This window comes from Astyanax mexicanus, chromosome 16 (genome assembly GCF_023375975.1).
Source record: "Astyanax mexicanus isolate ESR-SI-001 chromosome 16, AstMex3_surface, whole genome shotgun sequence".
Taxonomy (NCBI): domain Eukaryota; kingdom Metazoa; phylum Chordata; class Actinopteri; order Characiformes; family Acestrorhamphidae; genus Astyanax; species Astyanax mexicanus.
The window spans coordinates 10764152-10777933 of record NC_064423.1 but is presented as its reverse complement, the minus strand read 5'-3'; the positions used below and the strand labels follow the sequence as shown (position 1 = coordinate 10777933).

The 13782-nt window shown below is 41.3% G+C and overlaps 1 protein-coding gene across 5 annotated transcripts in view; it reads right to left on the bottom strand.

The window, feature by feature from the left end:
* arnt2 (aryl-hydrocarbon receptor nuclear translocator 2) overlaps positions 1 to 13782 on the bottom strand; it is a 151460-nt gene that overhangs the window by 56849 nt on the left and 80829 nt on the right. For all 5 annotated transcript variants that reach the window (XM_022669504.2, XM_022669503.2, XM_022669507.2 and 2 more), the window contains 3 exons: positions 9074 to 9150; positions 7820 to 7954; positions 6273 to 6347 (listed from right to left, as the gene is read on the bottom strand). In XM_022669504.2, coding sequence (XP_022525225.2) covers positions 6273 to 6347; positions 7820 to 7954; positions 9074 to 9150 — 287 coding nt within the window. The remainder of the gene's footprint in view (positions 1 to 6272; positions 6348 to 7819; positions 7955 to 9073; positions 9151 to 13782) is intronic.

Sequence of the window (13782 nt, the reverse complement as noted above, 5' to 3'; positions counted from 1 at the left end):
AGACAAGCTAGTTTCTAGTGATTTTACATGTTCGAAACTACATTAAACTAAACTAAAGACAATGCAATGGTTTTCATAATGGTTATCACCATCTAGAGGGTGATTTCTCACTTGGAGTGCACCTCTGAAAAATGCAATGTTTGGAGGGTCATGCAGCACCAATAGTTCATCCTAACCCTCTAAAAGAATAAACAAACAAAAAAAGAATTAGGACATCCTATCCCTAGAAAGTAAAAGGGGCAAGAAGGGAAATGGGATAATCACAAACTCTTTATTCCACCTTAAAAAGGGCAACAGTGGGCACCGAATGGTCCAGCGATCTAAACCTCTGCCACTATGATCAGGAGATCACTGGTTCGCCGTCATCCCAGTCATGTAGCTTGACATCAGCTGCCAGAGTCCTAAGAGAGAGCACAATTAGCCTTACTCTCTCTGAGTGGGTAGATGGCGCTCTTTCACCGATAACTCCTAGGGTGATGCTGATCAGCACTAGCCATCTGTGAGATGATGTATCGGCTGATGTAGCGCTCTGTGATGCTACTCTGCCTCGAAAAGTGTCCGAGTGGCTGACTCCACATGTGTTTGAGGAGGCATGTGCTAGTCTTTACCCTCCTTGTGTTGTGGCATCACTACTTGGGGAGTTATACAGCTGACTAGCAGCTGACAAACAGCACATAGAACAAATATGGCCTTCATCATATCATCAAACATAATAAACGCACATGGATTCAACAAGACAACAGTTGTGCAGGAATCCTGTGCCATGTTTGAAAAAGTTCTTTCAAAATAATTCCAAGAAGAACACTAGAACGTGCCAAGGTCCAGGTACAGACAATTTGAAAGCTTTGAAAGTTCCTGGAATTGTTCAGTAAGCTGTGCATTGCGACATGGTTGATTTTCATGCTGGATCGGTATCCCATGAACGGGGTAAACTTTGTCAGTAATGATGCTCAGATCTGCTGAGCTGTTCAGACACTCTTCAGTGGGTACCAAGGATCCTAATTCGTGCCAGAGATCATTCCCCGCAGCGTGGTTGCATGAACTCATGCTGACTCTGGCACATTCCAATTCTTCAGATCCTGGAATTCAAAGGAACCTAAGTAAGTCTAAGCAAGCAACTATTTTTCAGCCTGGTTTTAATGTTCTTGTGCCCACTGGAAAAGCACTTGATGCCTGTTCACCTAGCTGCAAGTACAACTGCCCTTGAACCTTCCGCTCACACAGAAGTCAAAGACTGATTTCTTTATTCAAAGACCATCCAAAGAAGATTTCTTAATTTGAAGACTGAAGAGGTTTTTGGCAGTATGGCTCTTTGAACTCATGCTAACTTAACCTGAGTTTATCTTAGCAATATTCTCATGACCATCTGAAATAGCTTGACACCTGTTTTTTATTAACTTCACCGTAAAAGGTTAAGTATGACTTCCCTTAACCTGCCATCCTTCAAGGCACATACGAGACAACCAGAGACCCACAACTGTCTTCAAACGTCATCCAAAGACCAATTTCTTCATTTCAAGATTTTTTTCTTGTTTCTGTCAGAATGGCTCCATGAACTCATGCTGAATCTGGTACATTCTGACCCTTTAGATCCATGTTTGAAGCCTGCTTTTTTCATTGACCTCTACTCACGAGTTGCAAGCACGGCTCAGCTTGACCCGCCATTCTTCAAGGTACATGGACAACAAGAAGAGTCGTCAAAAGGTCTTCAAATGTCATCCAAAGACCAATTTCTTCATTTTGAGACTCTTGTTTCTGGCAGAACGACTCCATGAACTCCTGCTGACTCTGGCACATTCCAACCCTTCAGATCCTTTCAAGTGAACCTTGGTTGGTCTTAGCATTGCCCTTGTGCCCATCTGACATGCACTTGATGCCTGTTTTTCATTGACTTCCCCTTTCAAGTACAACACCACTTGACCTACCATTCTTCAAGTCACAAAGACGAAAAGCAGAGTTCCTCAACTGTCTTTAAACGCCGTCCAAAGATCGATTTCTTCATTTCAAGACTCTTGTTTCTGGCATTATGACTCTCTGCACTCATGCTCTGTCTGGCACATTCCAACCCTGAATACAACCTGAAGTTGTCTAAGCAATGTTCTTCTAACCATTTGAAAATAATAACTGCTTTATCACTCTTTACCATTATTTTTGCTTAGCAGTCAGACCTGTCTGTGGCAGAATCAATGAAATAAATACAGGAAAATGCTTTGTGTTCCGGACTAGTGCATATTTTTAGTTAATATACCAGGTTAAACCTCACTTGCATTGTGCCATTTGACTCAACCTTGTAGAGTACACCTGATAGTTTGGTTGGATTGAAGTTGGATCACTTTTTTTCCACCACAAACAAAATGGCTTAGAGTTTGCTTGGGACCGGACCAGTACCACCTCCTCTCAAGGGTCTTGTTGCAGTTGCATTTTGGTCCACATCAAAGTGTGATTACTGTATTTAAACGTACCCAAATGAGTAGAGCTAATAAGATAATATAGAGACACTGTTATGCTTGTATCTCTGTATTCAGAAAATATCTAGAAAAGTTCTGGGTTGCCATACATGTGTAAAAGGGGCTTTAATATGTTTGCAAACAACCCAGCATGACCGCTATTTGGGAGGAAACATTCCCCAGTAAGGCCAAGAAAGAAGGCTACAGCCAAGTCTTGCTTCCCTCTGAAGTAAGACCCTAAAAACAGATTGTGTTGGTGGTCAAAACAGGAATGAAATGGCAACTCTTGAGAAGCAAGAGAACATTGGAGTTTTGATGGAGTTCAAGGTGCTAGATCTTTATCTCTGTAATCCTATCTTTCTCGGCTCAAAATGAAAGAGTGGCTCCTTTATTAATCTTCCTGTAATCGAACCAATCAACGGAAGGCTGTTAAGGGCTTCCAGCGGAGTTGCCAACTTCTAACGATTTACGGCTATCCTGTCACAGAAGTCCACAGAAAGTCTTCAACTGTAAGAGATGACGGGACTTGGAATGAAACTCCTCCTAGGCCAAGGGAAAAAAAAAAAAACGTATCTCGTCTTCTTCATTAACTGTCAGCTCATATTTTAGCTGGTGTCATAATGCAGGGAAGTGCAAGAGCTGTTGAAGTATTAGAGCAGGTGTACGTGCTCAGCTAAGGATTGTACGAGAGTGTGGTCTCAGGTTTCGGAGCGGTACAGTTATCACAAGGGCATTTCTGGACACCAGCCATGAAGGTCTTTATCAGCAGTCGACAGACAAGCACTGGAAAGGATTGAAAAGTAAAAAACGGTTGCCGAGCTCTGTCTAAAATCACAATAGGCAGGTCAAATCTGGGTGCCTTGTTAAGTAGAGCGAAAGTTCTTTAAGAGTCTTCGGAATGTGCATATTCAAGTCCTGTCATTTTCTCTGTTCAAATCTGTCAAATTGCGTAATGACAACATACACTAGATTGCTGCAACTTGGCATGCAATTGCTCTGAGGTGCATTGGTAAATGATTGCATTGTGAAGTGTGGTTTGACTAGAAACTATTTCTTGTCACAAGAGGGCATAATTTGCTTCCCTTACTACTCTTTAAACAGGCCTTCAGATGCTGCCATTGGGAAGTGTTCCTCTTGGTGAGAACCTCTGAGAAGAGGCAAAATTTGGACATGAAAGAAAGACGCTGGATGGTCATGACTGCCATTTAGGCCATCTATCACCCATCTCTCACCTTCACTTGCAGTGGTGTTAAGAAAAAGAAACCTTGACTGCTATGGGCAGGAACTGTGGAATCGTCTTTTGCCTAGAATCCATGTTCTGTATGGGCCCAAAAATGGTGAGGTTCAAGTACAAAGCACGCACGGTGAATGCTTCAATCTTGACTTTGCTGTGAAGTGACACACTGCTCCAACTGCTGGTGTGAAGATCTGGAAAGCCATTGCATATGACAGTCAGTCGGTCACACCTAGTTGTGATACGAGGGACATTAAAGCTTAGTGAAATGAGATATGGAATAAGGGGCATTCTGCAGCCACATGTGTTGGCTCTTATGGCAAAGTTTCCAGAATGCAATACTTCCTTGGCCCATGCAGTCACCAGATTTATTGCCAAAAAAAGCATTTATGGTATCAGTTTGGATGTCTGCTTTGGCAACTGAGTGTGTAGGATCAACAGGCCCGGCTTCACGGGCATCTATGGGCAAATGCGTCACAGGATGCCATACAGAACCTTTATGCTTCCATACCCAACCGTTTCTCATCTTGTTTCAAGGCTAGAGACTCCTATGCAAGGTACTAGAGCCTCCTAACTATTGTACATCTTTGCTCAATGAATTTATGATCATTACATTCGAACATATAATGAGTGCATTATTTTTATCTGTCAGTGTGTATATATTTCAACAGCCAGAATCAGTGCAAATCCAAAAGGAAATGTGGGTGAAAAAGTTCCCAGTAATGCAGAACAAGAATAAGGAATAAAGTTTGCTGAGTAAAAAGAAGGAGGACAGAAAAAAAAGATTGACAGCAAAAGAAAACAGAAGATCAAGCTGAGTTTGTGACAAAGCATGAAGGTTTAATTAGCACCTGGAGAGCGAGTCAGGAACAGAGATAACAAGGATGATAAAACAAAAAGAAAAAGAGGCCGGGACACAGAGTTTTTTTTTTTTTAATCACGTTTCAGACCGGGCTTCCACAATGACAAAGCACCTTCTCACACTCGCCACACGATGCTCCCCCTCAAACTGAGCTGGGCATGAGCCTCGCACACTTATTGATCTGCATCTCACTGCAGCACGGTTAGCGTTCACTCGCTCTCTCAGACAGTAATGAGCTTCAGCTTCACAGAAGACAGTGATGAAGCCAAGTCCACAGCTAACTGATATACTCCAGCCGAGAGCGACTGAGCAGGTGGAGCAGGGGAGGGAGTATGAGGGTTTAAAGATTTTTGAAAAGGATGCAATTAATAGAAGATACATAAATACCAGTGGCTGTAGATGAACCAACACCTGTCATCATCATCATAGATAATTTAATATTAAGAACTGAAGAACGGCTAGATGGCTTATTTGTTATATGAAGGTGCTGAATGCTAATGCTGAATTAAGTATGGAGATTGAGGTTCCATTTTACTTGCTTTTAAAGAGTAATGCTCTGGAAATAATTAAGAGACCATTTCAAAAATAATCAGTTTTTTTTATTTATAGGTATATGTTTGAGTAAAATGAACATTTTTCCCAAATTCCAAATAAAAATATTGCAATTGGAGGATGGAAATGGTTTGGAAGGGTCATTTGGATGAGGTTTGTTGGGTAGAAAGGTTTGATTTGAAGGATGGGATTGGTTTGGAGGATGAGTGGGTCATTGGATGAGAAGGTTTGGTGGGTAGGAACGTTGACTTAGTGGGTGGGATTGGTTTGGAGGATGGGATTGGTTTGGATAATGGAAATGGTTTTGAGAATGAGTGGGTCATTGGATGAGAAGGTTTGGATGGTCGTTGGATGAGAAGGTTTGTTGGCTAGAAAGGTTTGATTTGGTGCATGGGATTGGTTTGGAGGATGAGTGGGTCATTGGATGAGAAGGTTTGGTGGGTAGGAATGTTTGATTAAGTGGGTGGGATTGGTTTGGAGGATGGGATTGGTTTAGATAATGGATATGGTTTTGAGGATGAGTGGGTCGTTGGATGAGAAGGTTTGGTGGGTCGTTGGATGAGAAGGTTTGTTGTGTAGGAAGGTTTGATTTGGAGGATGAGTGGGTCGTTGGATGAGAAGGTTTGGTGGGTCGCTGGATGAGAAAGTTTGATGGGTCGTTGGATGAGAAGGTTTGGTCGGTAGCAAGGCTTGGTTTGGTGCTTGGTTTTATGAGAAGGTTTGTTTGGTGGGTGAGAAGATTTGGATGGTGGATTGGTTGGTGGGTAGGAAGGTTTGGTGGTTTGTTGGTGGGTAGGAAGGTTTGATGGGTCTTTGCATGGGAAGGTTTGATTTAGTAGGTAGAATTGGTTTGGAGGATGAGTGGGTCATTAGATGAGAAAGTTTGGTGGGCAGGAAGGTTTGATTTAGTAGGTAGAATTGGTTTGGAGAATGAGTGGGTCATTGGATGAGAAAGTTTGGAGGGTTTTCAACAGATAAATAAAGTGTGGAGAATCGGGTTCCTGTTTTCTCGTTTTCAGTGAGTAAGGCTGTGTAAGTGGGTGGTAAGACAGAGTTGGACCGGTTGGATGATTAGGCTGGTGGGTGGGAAAATGTGTAGGTTTGGGAGCAGTTGGTTACAATCAAACTCCTTGACATGTTTTCATCTAAAAAGTGTACCTAAGAGGCATTTCTGTACCTGCTGGAAGCTTTCTCTCAGGTGGCTTTGATCCTCAGGATGGCAGAACTCCAGAATGTCTTTACCAAGCAGGTCCTACGAGAAAAAACAAAAACAAAAAACAACACACTTAATGAATCATTCAGTTAACCACACGGAGACATTAGCAGGCAGTGAAATGATTGCAGTGAGGAAGAGTGTGGGGAACACTGAGTTGAGGTAGAAAATCTGATTTACAGCCTAGTAGATTTCCTTACCTGTCACTGATAAATGCATGGAAATTTAAGTATAAAAATGATATTTTTATATACTATATAACATATTTAAAAGTATAGACAACATAGTTTTCAGACACATAAACAACTGTTTGCTGGAATTTCTCTCAATCATTAAAGCTTCATTTTATTGGACATCAGATATTGGATATTAGCTGGAGAAAAATCTAAAAGCCATCCGTTAGTGAAAGTAGACCTCCAGCACTGGGACACTGAATCCTGAAGGTCAGAGCAGATCTGATGGACTTTTTTTTCACAGGAAAAAAAAAAAAACATAACCCCAAGGATCAAGATGACATTTGCTGCAGTTTTTACCCAGAGTGCATTTCATTAAAATGGTTTGATAGGCAGTAATACAAAACGTCTGCACTAAGTTACAGTTTATTACCTGATGAACTAGATTTGAACTAACTGAACTAGACAGTCAAAAAAAAAAATTCCTGATAAAATGCTAAATTACAGCAGCGCAGATCTCCATTCCAAACAAACTAAGAGACTGGAATTTCTCAGCTTCTGTTCGTCAAAAAAAAAAAAATAAATCTACGAATTTACTATCAGGTAAAGTAGCTTCTAATACTGTATAACACTTTTCTACAAAAACGGGGAAAAAACAAATCAGGTTTCAATTAAATCAGTATTACAATGTACAACACACCGAATATGCATTAGAAAAGGTTTACATATTTTTTAATTATTATTGAAACAACGATAACAAAAATGACCATTTTTAGCACAAAATAAACAAGTACTAAATAGAAATACCAATGATTTCCATGTAAATATGCATCTTTTCTTAAATTAACAAACAACAAATGTCACACAACAAGAATTCTATTATCATATTTAGGATTATGAATCTTTTTTTTATGCTGGTAGTTCTGTGTTTTAGGGAGGGAGACAGTAATAATAGTGTAGAGTTTTTTTACTGAAATACTATACTGATTTTTACAATGAGAATACCATAATATTGTACTGAGATACTGAGTTTAATAGATCTGTAATGGAGGAAATAAACACTAGTGTAGCTGCATATACAGTGGTCCCTTACTTTACGAAATGAAGGTCAGTCAACCCAAACAATTTCAAAACTTTTAAAGTATCCTCAAGTACAATCGCAAAGACAATCAAAAACATTATGATGAAACTGGCACTCATCAGGACCACCCCAGGAAAGGAAGTCCAAGAAATTCCTCTGTTCCTCTGAGTAACCAGCCCCCCAGACAAGAGCCACCTAAATGCTTCACAGAGTATGTAGTTTGTTTAATACATTTAAATGTACTACATGATTCCTACCTGAGGCTGGTAGCCAATCACGTTGATGCAGCGGGGGTCCACAAAGGTGATGATGCCATCCGAGTTGTGGCGGGACAGAAATTCTGTCGGCACTGAGAGCCCATTCATGTCCATTGAAACTGGAGAACTGGTCACCTGAGAGAAAGAGAAAGAGAGAGAGAGAGAGAGAAAGAGATCAAAATCACTATAAATTAAATTTTCATACAATAATAACAGCAGCAATTGATATACAGCTCTGGAAATCAAAAGGAATTTGGCTGATCACAAGCCATCAAACCAAGCTGAACTGCTTGAATTTTTGCACTAGGAGTAAAGGCATAAAAGTTAACCAAAAGCAGTGTGTAAGACTGGTGGAGGAGAACATGCCAAGATGCATGAAAGCTGAGATTAAAAACCAGGGTTATTCCACCAAATATTGATTTCTGAACTCTTCTGAACTCTGAACTTTATTAATATAAACTTGTTTTTTGCATTATTTGAGGTCTGAAAGCTCTGCATCTTTTTTGTTATTTCAGCCATTTCTCATTTTCTGCAAATAAATGCTCGAAATTTCTTTTTTTATTCAGAATTTGGGAGAAATGCCCAGAGGTTTTTAATTTGGTAAAATCAAAGAAACTCATCATTTTTTTTCCAGAGCTGTTTGTTTAATGAACAACAGATGCATCTCAAAAAATTGGAATCTCATTGAGAAGTTACTTAATTTTAGTAATTTAGTTCAAAGTGTAAAATACATAATATATAAATGTATTACACACAGAGTGATCTATTTTAATCGTTTATTTCTTTTATTGTTGAAGATTATGGCTTACAGACAAGTAAATTCATTAATTATTAAATTATTATAAAAAAGTGCTTTCTATATTTACTCAGGTTATATTTGTCTGATAATTAGAATAATATTAGTAGGACAAGAATGCAAAAACAAATAAAAATCTGTAAGTGGCAAATTCTTTTTCACGCCACTGTATACCATTAACATGTGCAAATGTTTGCATAAAGGCTGACTGAGAGGTAAACCAAGTTACTTCTAGTAACAGTTAAATTTTAAATACACGTGTTGTATTGTATTCTGTGTAGATGTAACACACAAGACGCAAATCTTTGGTTGGAATATGACAAAAAATAGCAGTTTTCTAATTATGCAGGCAGTTTTGCCTATTTAATTAATGAAAAGCAACAACATAATTTCAACTTTAAAGGAAAACAAGGCATTTTAAACACAAAGACAAACACATAAACTCTATCTGTGCCTACCTGCAGTCTTCCAATGGCCACCAGGCAGTATTTGCTGGTCTGCCCGGCTTCGGTGTCCTCCTCGGGGATCGTCATTCCTGAAAAACAAACCAATTCCAAAAGACAAATATGTTAATTACGCCACGTTCATACGTGAACACATGCTACTTCATAGGAAAAGAGGCAAGAGACGGTCAGCATATGGTGAATTCTAATGACATTTCTCAGTCGCACACTTGCTCCTGCTTGGTTGTGCCAAAACTGCCATTACCATCATAAACAGCAACCAAATGGACCCAAATCAGTTTCATTCAAGAATCTGTTTTGATTTTCTATCAAAAGGATTGATGTCCTTGTTGCTGCAAAAGCCATCTGCTTCATCTTGGGCCTACCTTTTCTCTATTACGCAGGAATGTTAGGATGCATAACAGACCACATGTCCGTGAGAAAACCTGGTAATGCAATCAACTTCTCTGGGAAATATGCTGTTCTTTTTTTTTTTTGTTGGAATAAACAAATAAATGCTGGGCATAATCCGTACATGACAGGAAAATAACTTTGTTTACTTGCACACCAGTAATATTAAAAACACCTCTCAGATATTTTTTTTGCTCATGTCAAAAAACAAAAACAAACGACTGACCCAATGAGGGACGAAATCCACAAAATCCAATTTATGCTACTGCATCTTTACGAATCTATGCTATAGCATATGTAGCAAATCCTACGCATAGACACAAATCCTACTGCTGCTACTAAGCTGAATACCCCCCTCAACACAAGGAGGGTGAAGATTAGCACCTACCTCCTCCGATACATGTGTAAAAGTCAGCCACCACCTCTTTTTAAACTGCTGCTGATGCAGCATTGCCGAGTAGCATCACAGCGCACCCGGAGGAAAGCGCAGCGACTCGGTTCCTATACATCAGCTCACAGATGCAGCCTTGTGCTGATCGACATCACCCTAGGAGTAATGAGGGGTCACAGTGCCATCTACCCACCCAGAGAGAGAGCAAGGTCAATTGTGCTCTCTAATGACTCTCAGGCAGCTAATGGCAAGCTGCATGATCAGGATTCAAACCAGCGATCTCCCGATTATAGTGGAAGTGCCTTAAAACAGCTCTGTCCCATCAGGTTATGGACTCCACATCACCTCTGAAAGTGTCCTGTGGGCCTCTGGCACCAAGACTATCATTAGCAGCAGAACAGATCCTTTGCGTTCTGTTAGCTGTGACTTAAGAGGTGGGGCCTCTATTAACATCAATAAGCCAATGAATGTCCAAGACCCTTTCCCTACCTGTTACCTGTTTACTGGTTGTCCTGTCTTTAGCGCATGCATTCTAGAAACATTCCCACTAGACTTGCATGATGTTTTGGGAATTAGATCTGGTGAGGAGGCTGGCCACAATATAGCAACTGTGACGTCAAGACAAGCACTTGAGACTGCAGCAGTATAGTTTTGTTGGAATAGTGCCATGAGGGGAAGAAGGAGCGGAAGATCGATAGACGGATCGGTGCTGCGTCAGCAGTGATGCGGGCGCTGTACAGATCCGTCGTGGTGAAGAGAGAGCTGAGCCAGAAAGCAAAGCTCTCGATTTACCGGTCGATCTACGTTCCGACCCACATCTATGGTCATGAGCTAGAAAGAGCGAGATCACGGATACAAACGGCCGAAAGGAGTTTCCTCCGCAGGGTTTCTGGGCTCTCCCTTAGAGATAGTGTGAGAAGCTCAGTCATCCAGGAGTAGAGCCACTGCTTCTCCACATCGAGAGAAGCCATTTGAGGTGGCTTGGGCATCTGATTAGGATGCCTCCTGGATGCCTCCCTGGTGAGGTGTTCCGGGCATGTCCCACCAGGAGGAGGCCCAGGGAAAGACCCAGGACAAGCTGGAGGGACTATGTCTTTCAGGTGGCCTGGGAACGCCTCGGGATTCCCCCGAACGAGCTGGCCCAAGTGGCTGGGGAGAGGGAAGTCTGGGTTTCCCTGCTTAGGCTGCTGCCCCGCGACCCGACCCCGGATAAGCGGAAGAAAATGGAAGGATGGATGGATGGATGGATGGAACAGTGCCATCTAAACACTTAAGTTTACTACATGCGTTCCTACATAGTTTGAATGACAGTATTCATTTACAATGTAGGAAAAAACTTTTGAATGGTAATGTATAGACACCTTTTGACAGGTACAGGACAATTATATTCTCTTCATCTGTCAGTAGTTTTAATGTTATAGCTGATCCAGTTCAGTTCCTCAGACTTTGCAAGAACTGATGCAGGCTACTGTATGCATATTAACGCAGCTAATGAAAGAGAAACGTGTTGATATCTGTCCCAGCGTGCATCCGTGTCAGCGTGGGCGAATGTCAGGAAGTAATTTTTAATCTCATTTTAATTAGGTTGATAGATTTGAGGTGAAACACAGTCCCTGCGCCAAAGGGCACGATTATAACACACTTCGTAATGAGTGTTCGATGAACTACACAGATAAACCCTCCAGATACTGCTGTCAATCTCCTCATCTCTACTTCACACACACCAGAACACCTCGAGTGCACCAACTCAAAGCAAACACTCTGAAGATGTGATCATCGAGAACCCTTAAAACACTATAGTGATCACTGCTGTTCTGCTACATTGCCTAAATGCAATTAGGGCACATGTACTAATCAGTGTACGATTTTTTGATTGACTGTGCTGATCGAGGTTGGGGCTGGATGACACACTAACGTTTCCAGTCAAACTTGGTAATGCATCATCGTACAGGGCTTCTGCATTGTTCAGCATCATCTTTCCATGTCTTTGCAATGTGCGCAGCATGTGGTTTTGCATTGTCCTGTAGTAAAATGCATAGAGATGCCTGGACAAGACGTTTTGCTTGATGATCTCAATGTTTCTTTCTGCATTACCGCTGACAAAAATTCATGCCATGACAGAACCTGGATTTTAGACTTGTTGCTGAGATGGTCTGGATAGTCCTTTCCCCCTGAACTACAGATTCATCTGACCACAATACATGGTTCTACTGATGGTTCATCCCACAACAATTTTGGCCCAAAAATCCATGCAGATCTTCTCCAGATCTTTCAGGGTTCAGGGATGTCACTGAGAAACACAGACTTTGAGCCCCCTCCAAAGATTTTCTATTGGGTTCAGGTCCGGAGACTGGTTAGGCCACTCCATTACCTTAAAATGCTTCTTAGGGTGCCCTTCCTTAGTTGCCCAGGCTGTGCGTTTCTGGTCATTGTCATGCTGGAAGACCCAGCCATCACTCATCTCTTCAATGCTTCAATGCTGACTAAGGGAAGGAGGTTGCTTCCTAAATTCTTGCGATATATATGACCCCATCCACCCTCCTTTCAATACGGTGTAGTCACCCTTTCTCTTTTTCAGAAAAGCATCCCCAAAGAACGATGTTTCCACCCCCATGCTTCACAAATGGGACGGTATTCTTGGGGGAATCATCCATACCAACCCCAGAGTGCAGAATAGAAGGGCTTCTTTGAGAAAAACTAACAGGTCTGCCAAATTCTTACAATATAGGACCCCATCTATTCTCCCTTCAGTAGGGTGCAGTTGTCCTGTCCCCTTTGCAGAAAAGCACCGCCAAAGTATGATGTTTCCACCCCCATGCTTCACAGTTGGGACGGTATTCTTGGGGGAATCATCCATACCAGCCCCAAAGTGCAAAATAAGAGGGCTTCTTAAAGAGAAACTAACAGGACTGTGAGAGACAGAATTTTTGATGGTTGGTCTGTGATCAAATACTTATTTCATGCAATAAAATGTTAATTAATTTGTAGGTGGGAAAAGTTGCAAAGTTGGCAAAGTATCAAAACTTATTTTCCCCACTGTATCAGCTACTGTTGAATGATGGTCCTTAATAAGGTTCTTATTATAACAAATACTACACAAAGTAATTTAAATAAAAATTAACGAACACATAGGAAACATTTATTGTTCGTGTTTTTTCATGCTCTCCCAACTTTTTTCTAAATGAAAATTGTATATTTAATTGACATTCTCTATCAGCAGGTTCAGGAATGCACTTTTTCTGTCCGTTTCAATGCCAAAATCTCTATTCCAAAGTTCAGAATCTGCACTTTCCAAGAGCTTCCAAAAGCCAATGATTCTAAAGTTTCAACATGCTTCATTATCGCTGGCCATAGCTGTGACATGAAGATCAGAAAGGCTCAGGGACGTTTGTAGACGACAGTGAAACAAACATTAGAGCAGATTGAAAGAGAAACAGAGGGTGATTCTAGTCTAACCATAATGATAAAGACATGTAAAGCTGATTGAATGGGTGTTGAAATGACTGGAGCGTATAGTAAAGCACTGTCAACAAAGCGATGAGCTTCTAGACGGCAAAAGCCAGACCCCTCAGGATGGCCAGAGGCGGCTGATAGATTGCAGCTGGCCACATATGATGGATGCAAAACATTTGGACTATTGGATAGACAGATGACATACATAAAAACGCGGACAATTTCATAAACAGGTCGATTTGTGCGCTGTCCAACGTGAGAAAGCGTTTCGGTGGCACAAAACACAAACAGGCCGGGACCGCTCGGTCAAACGGCAGTCGTAAGGGGGAACATTAAACGTGTGTTTATTCAGAGTCGGTGTCAGATGTTTGGCAGGCTGGAATAGCAATGAGATTCAGCACCATCTGCCCTGGACCGACTGTCTCCACAGCTCGATGAGGCTTAACCTGGGTTTAAATGTGGCTCAATG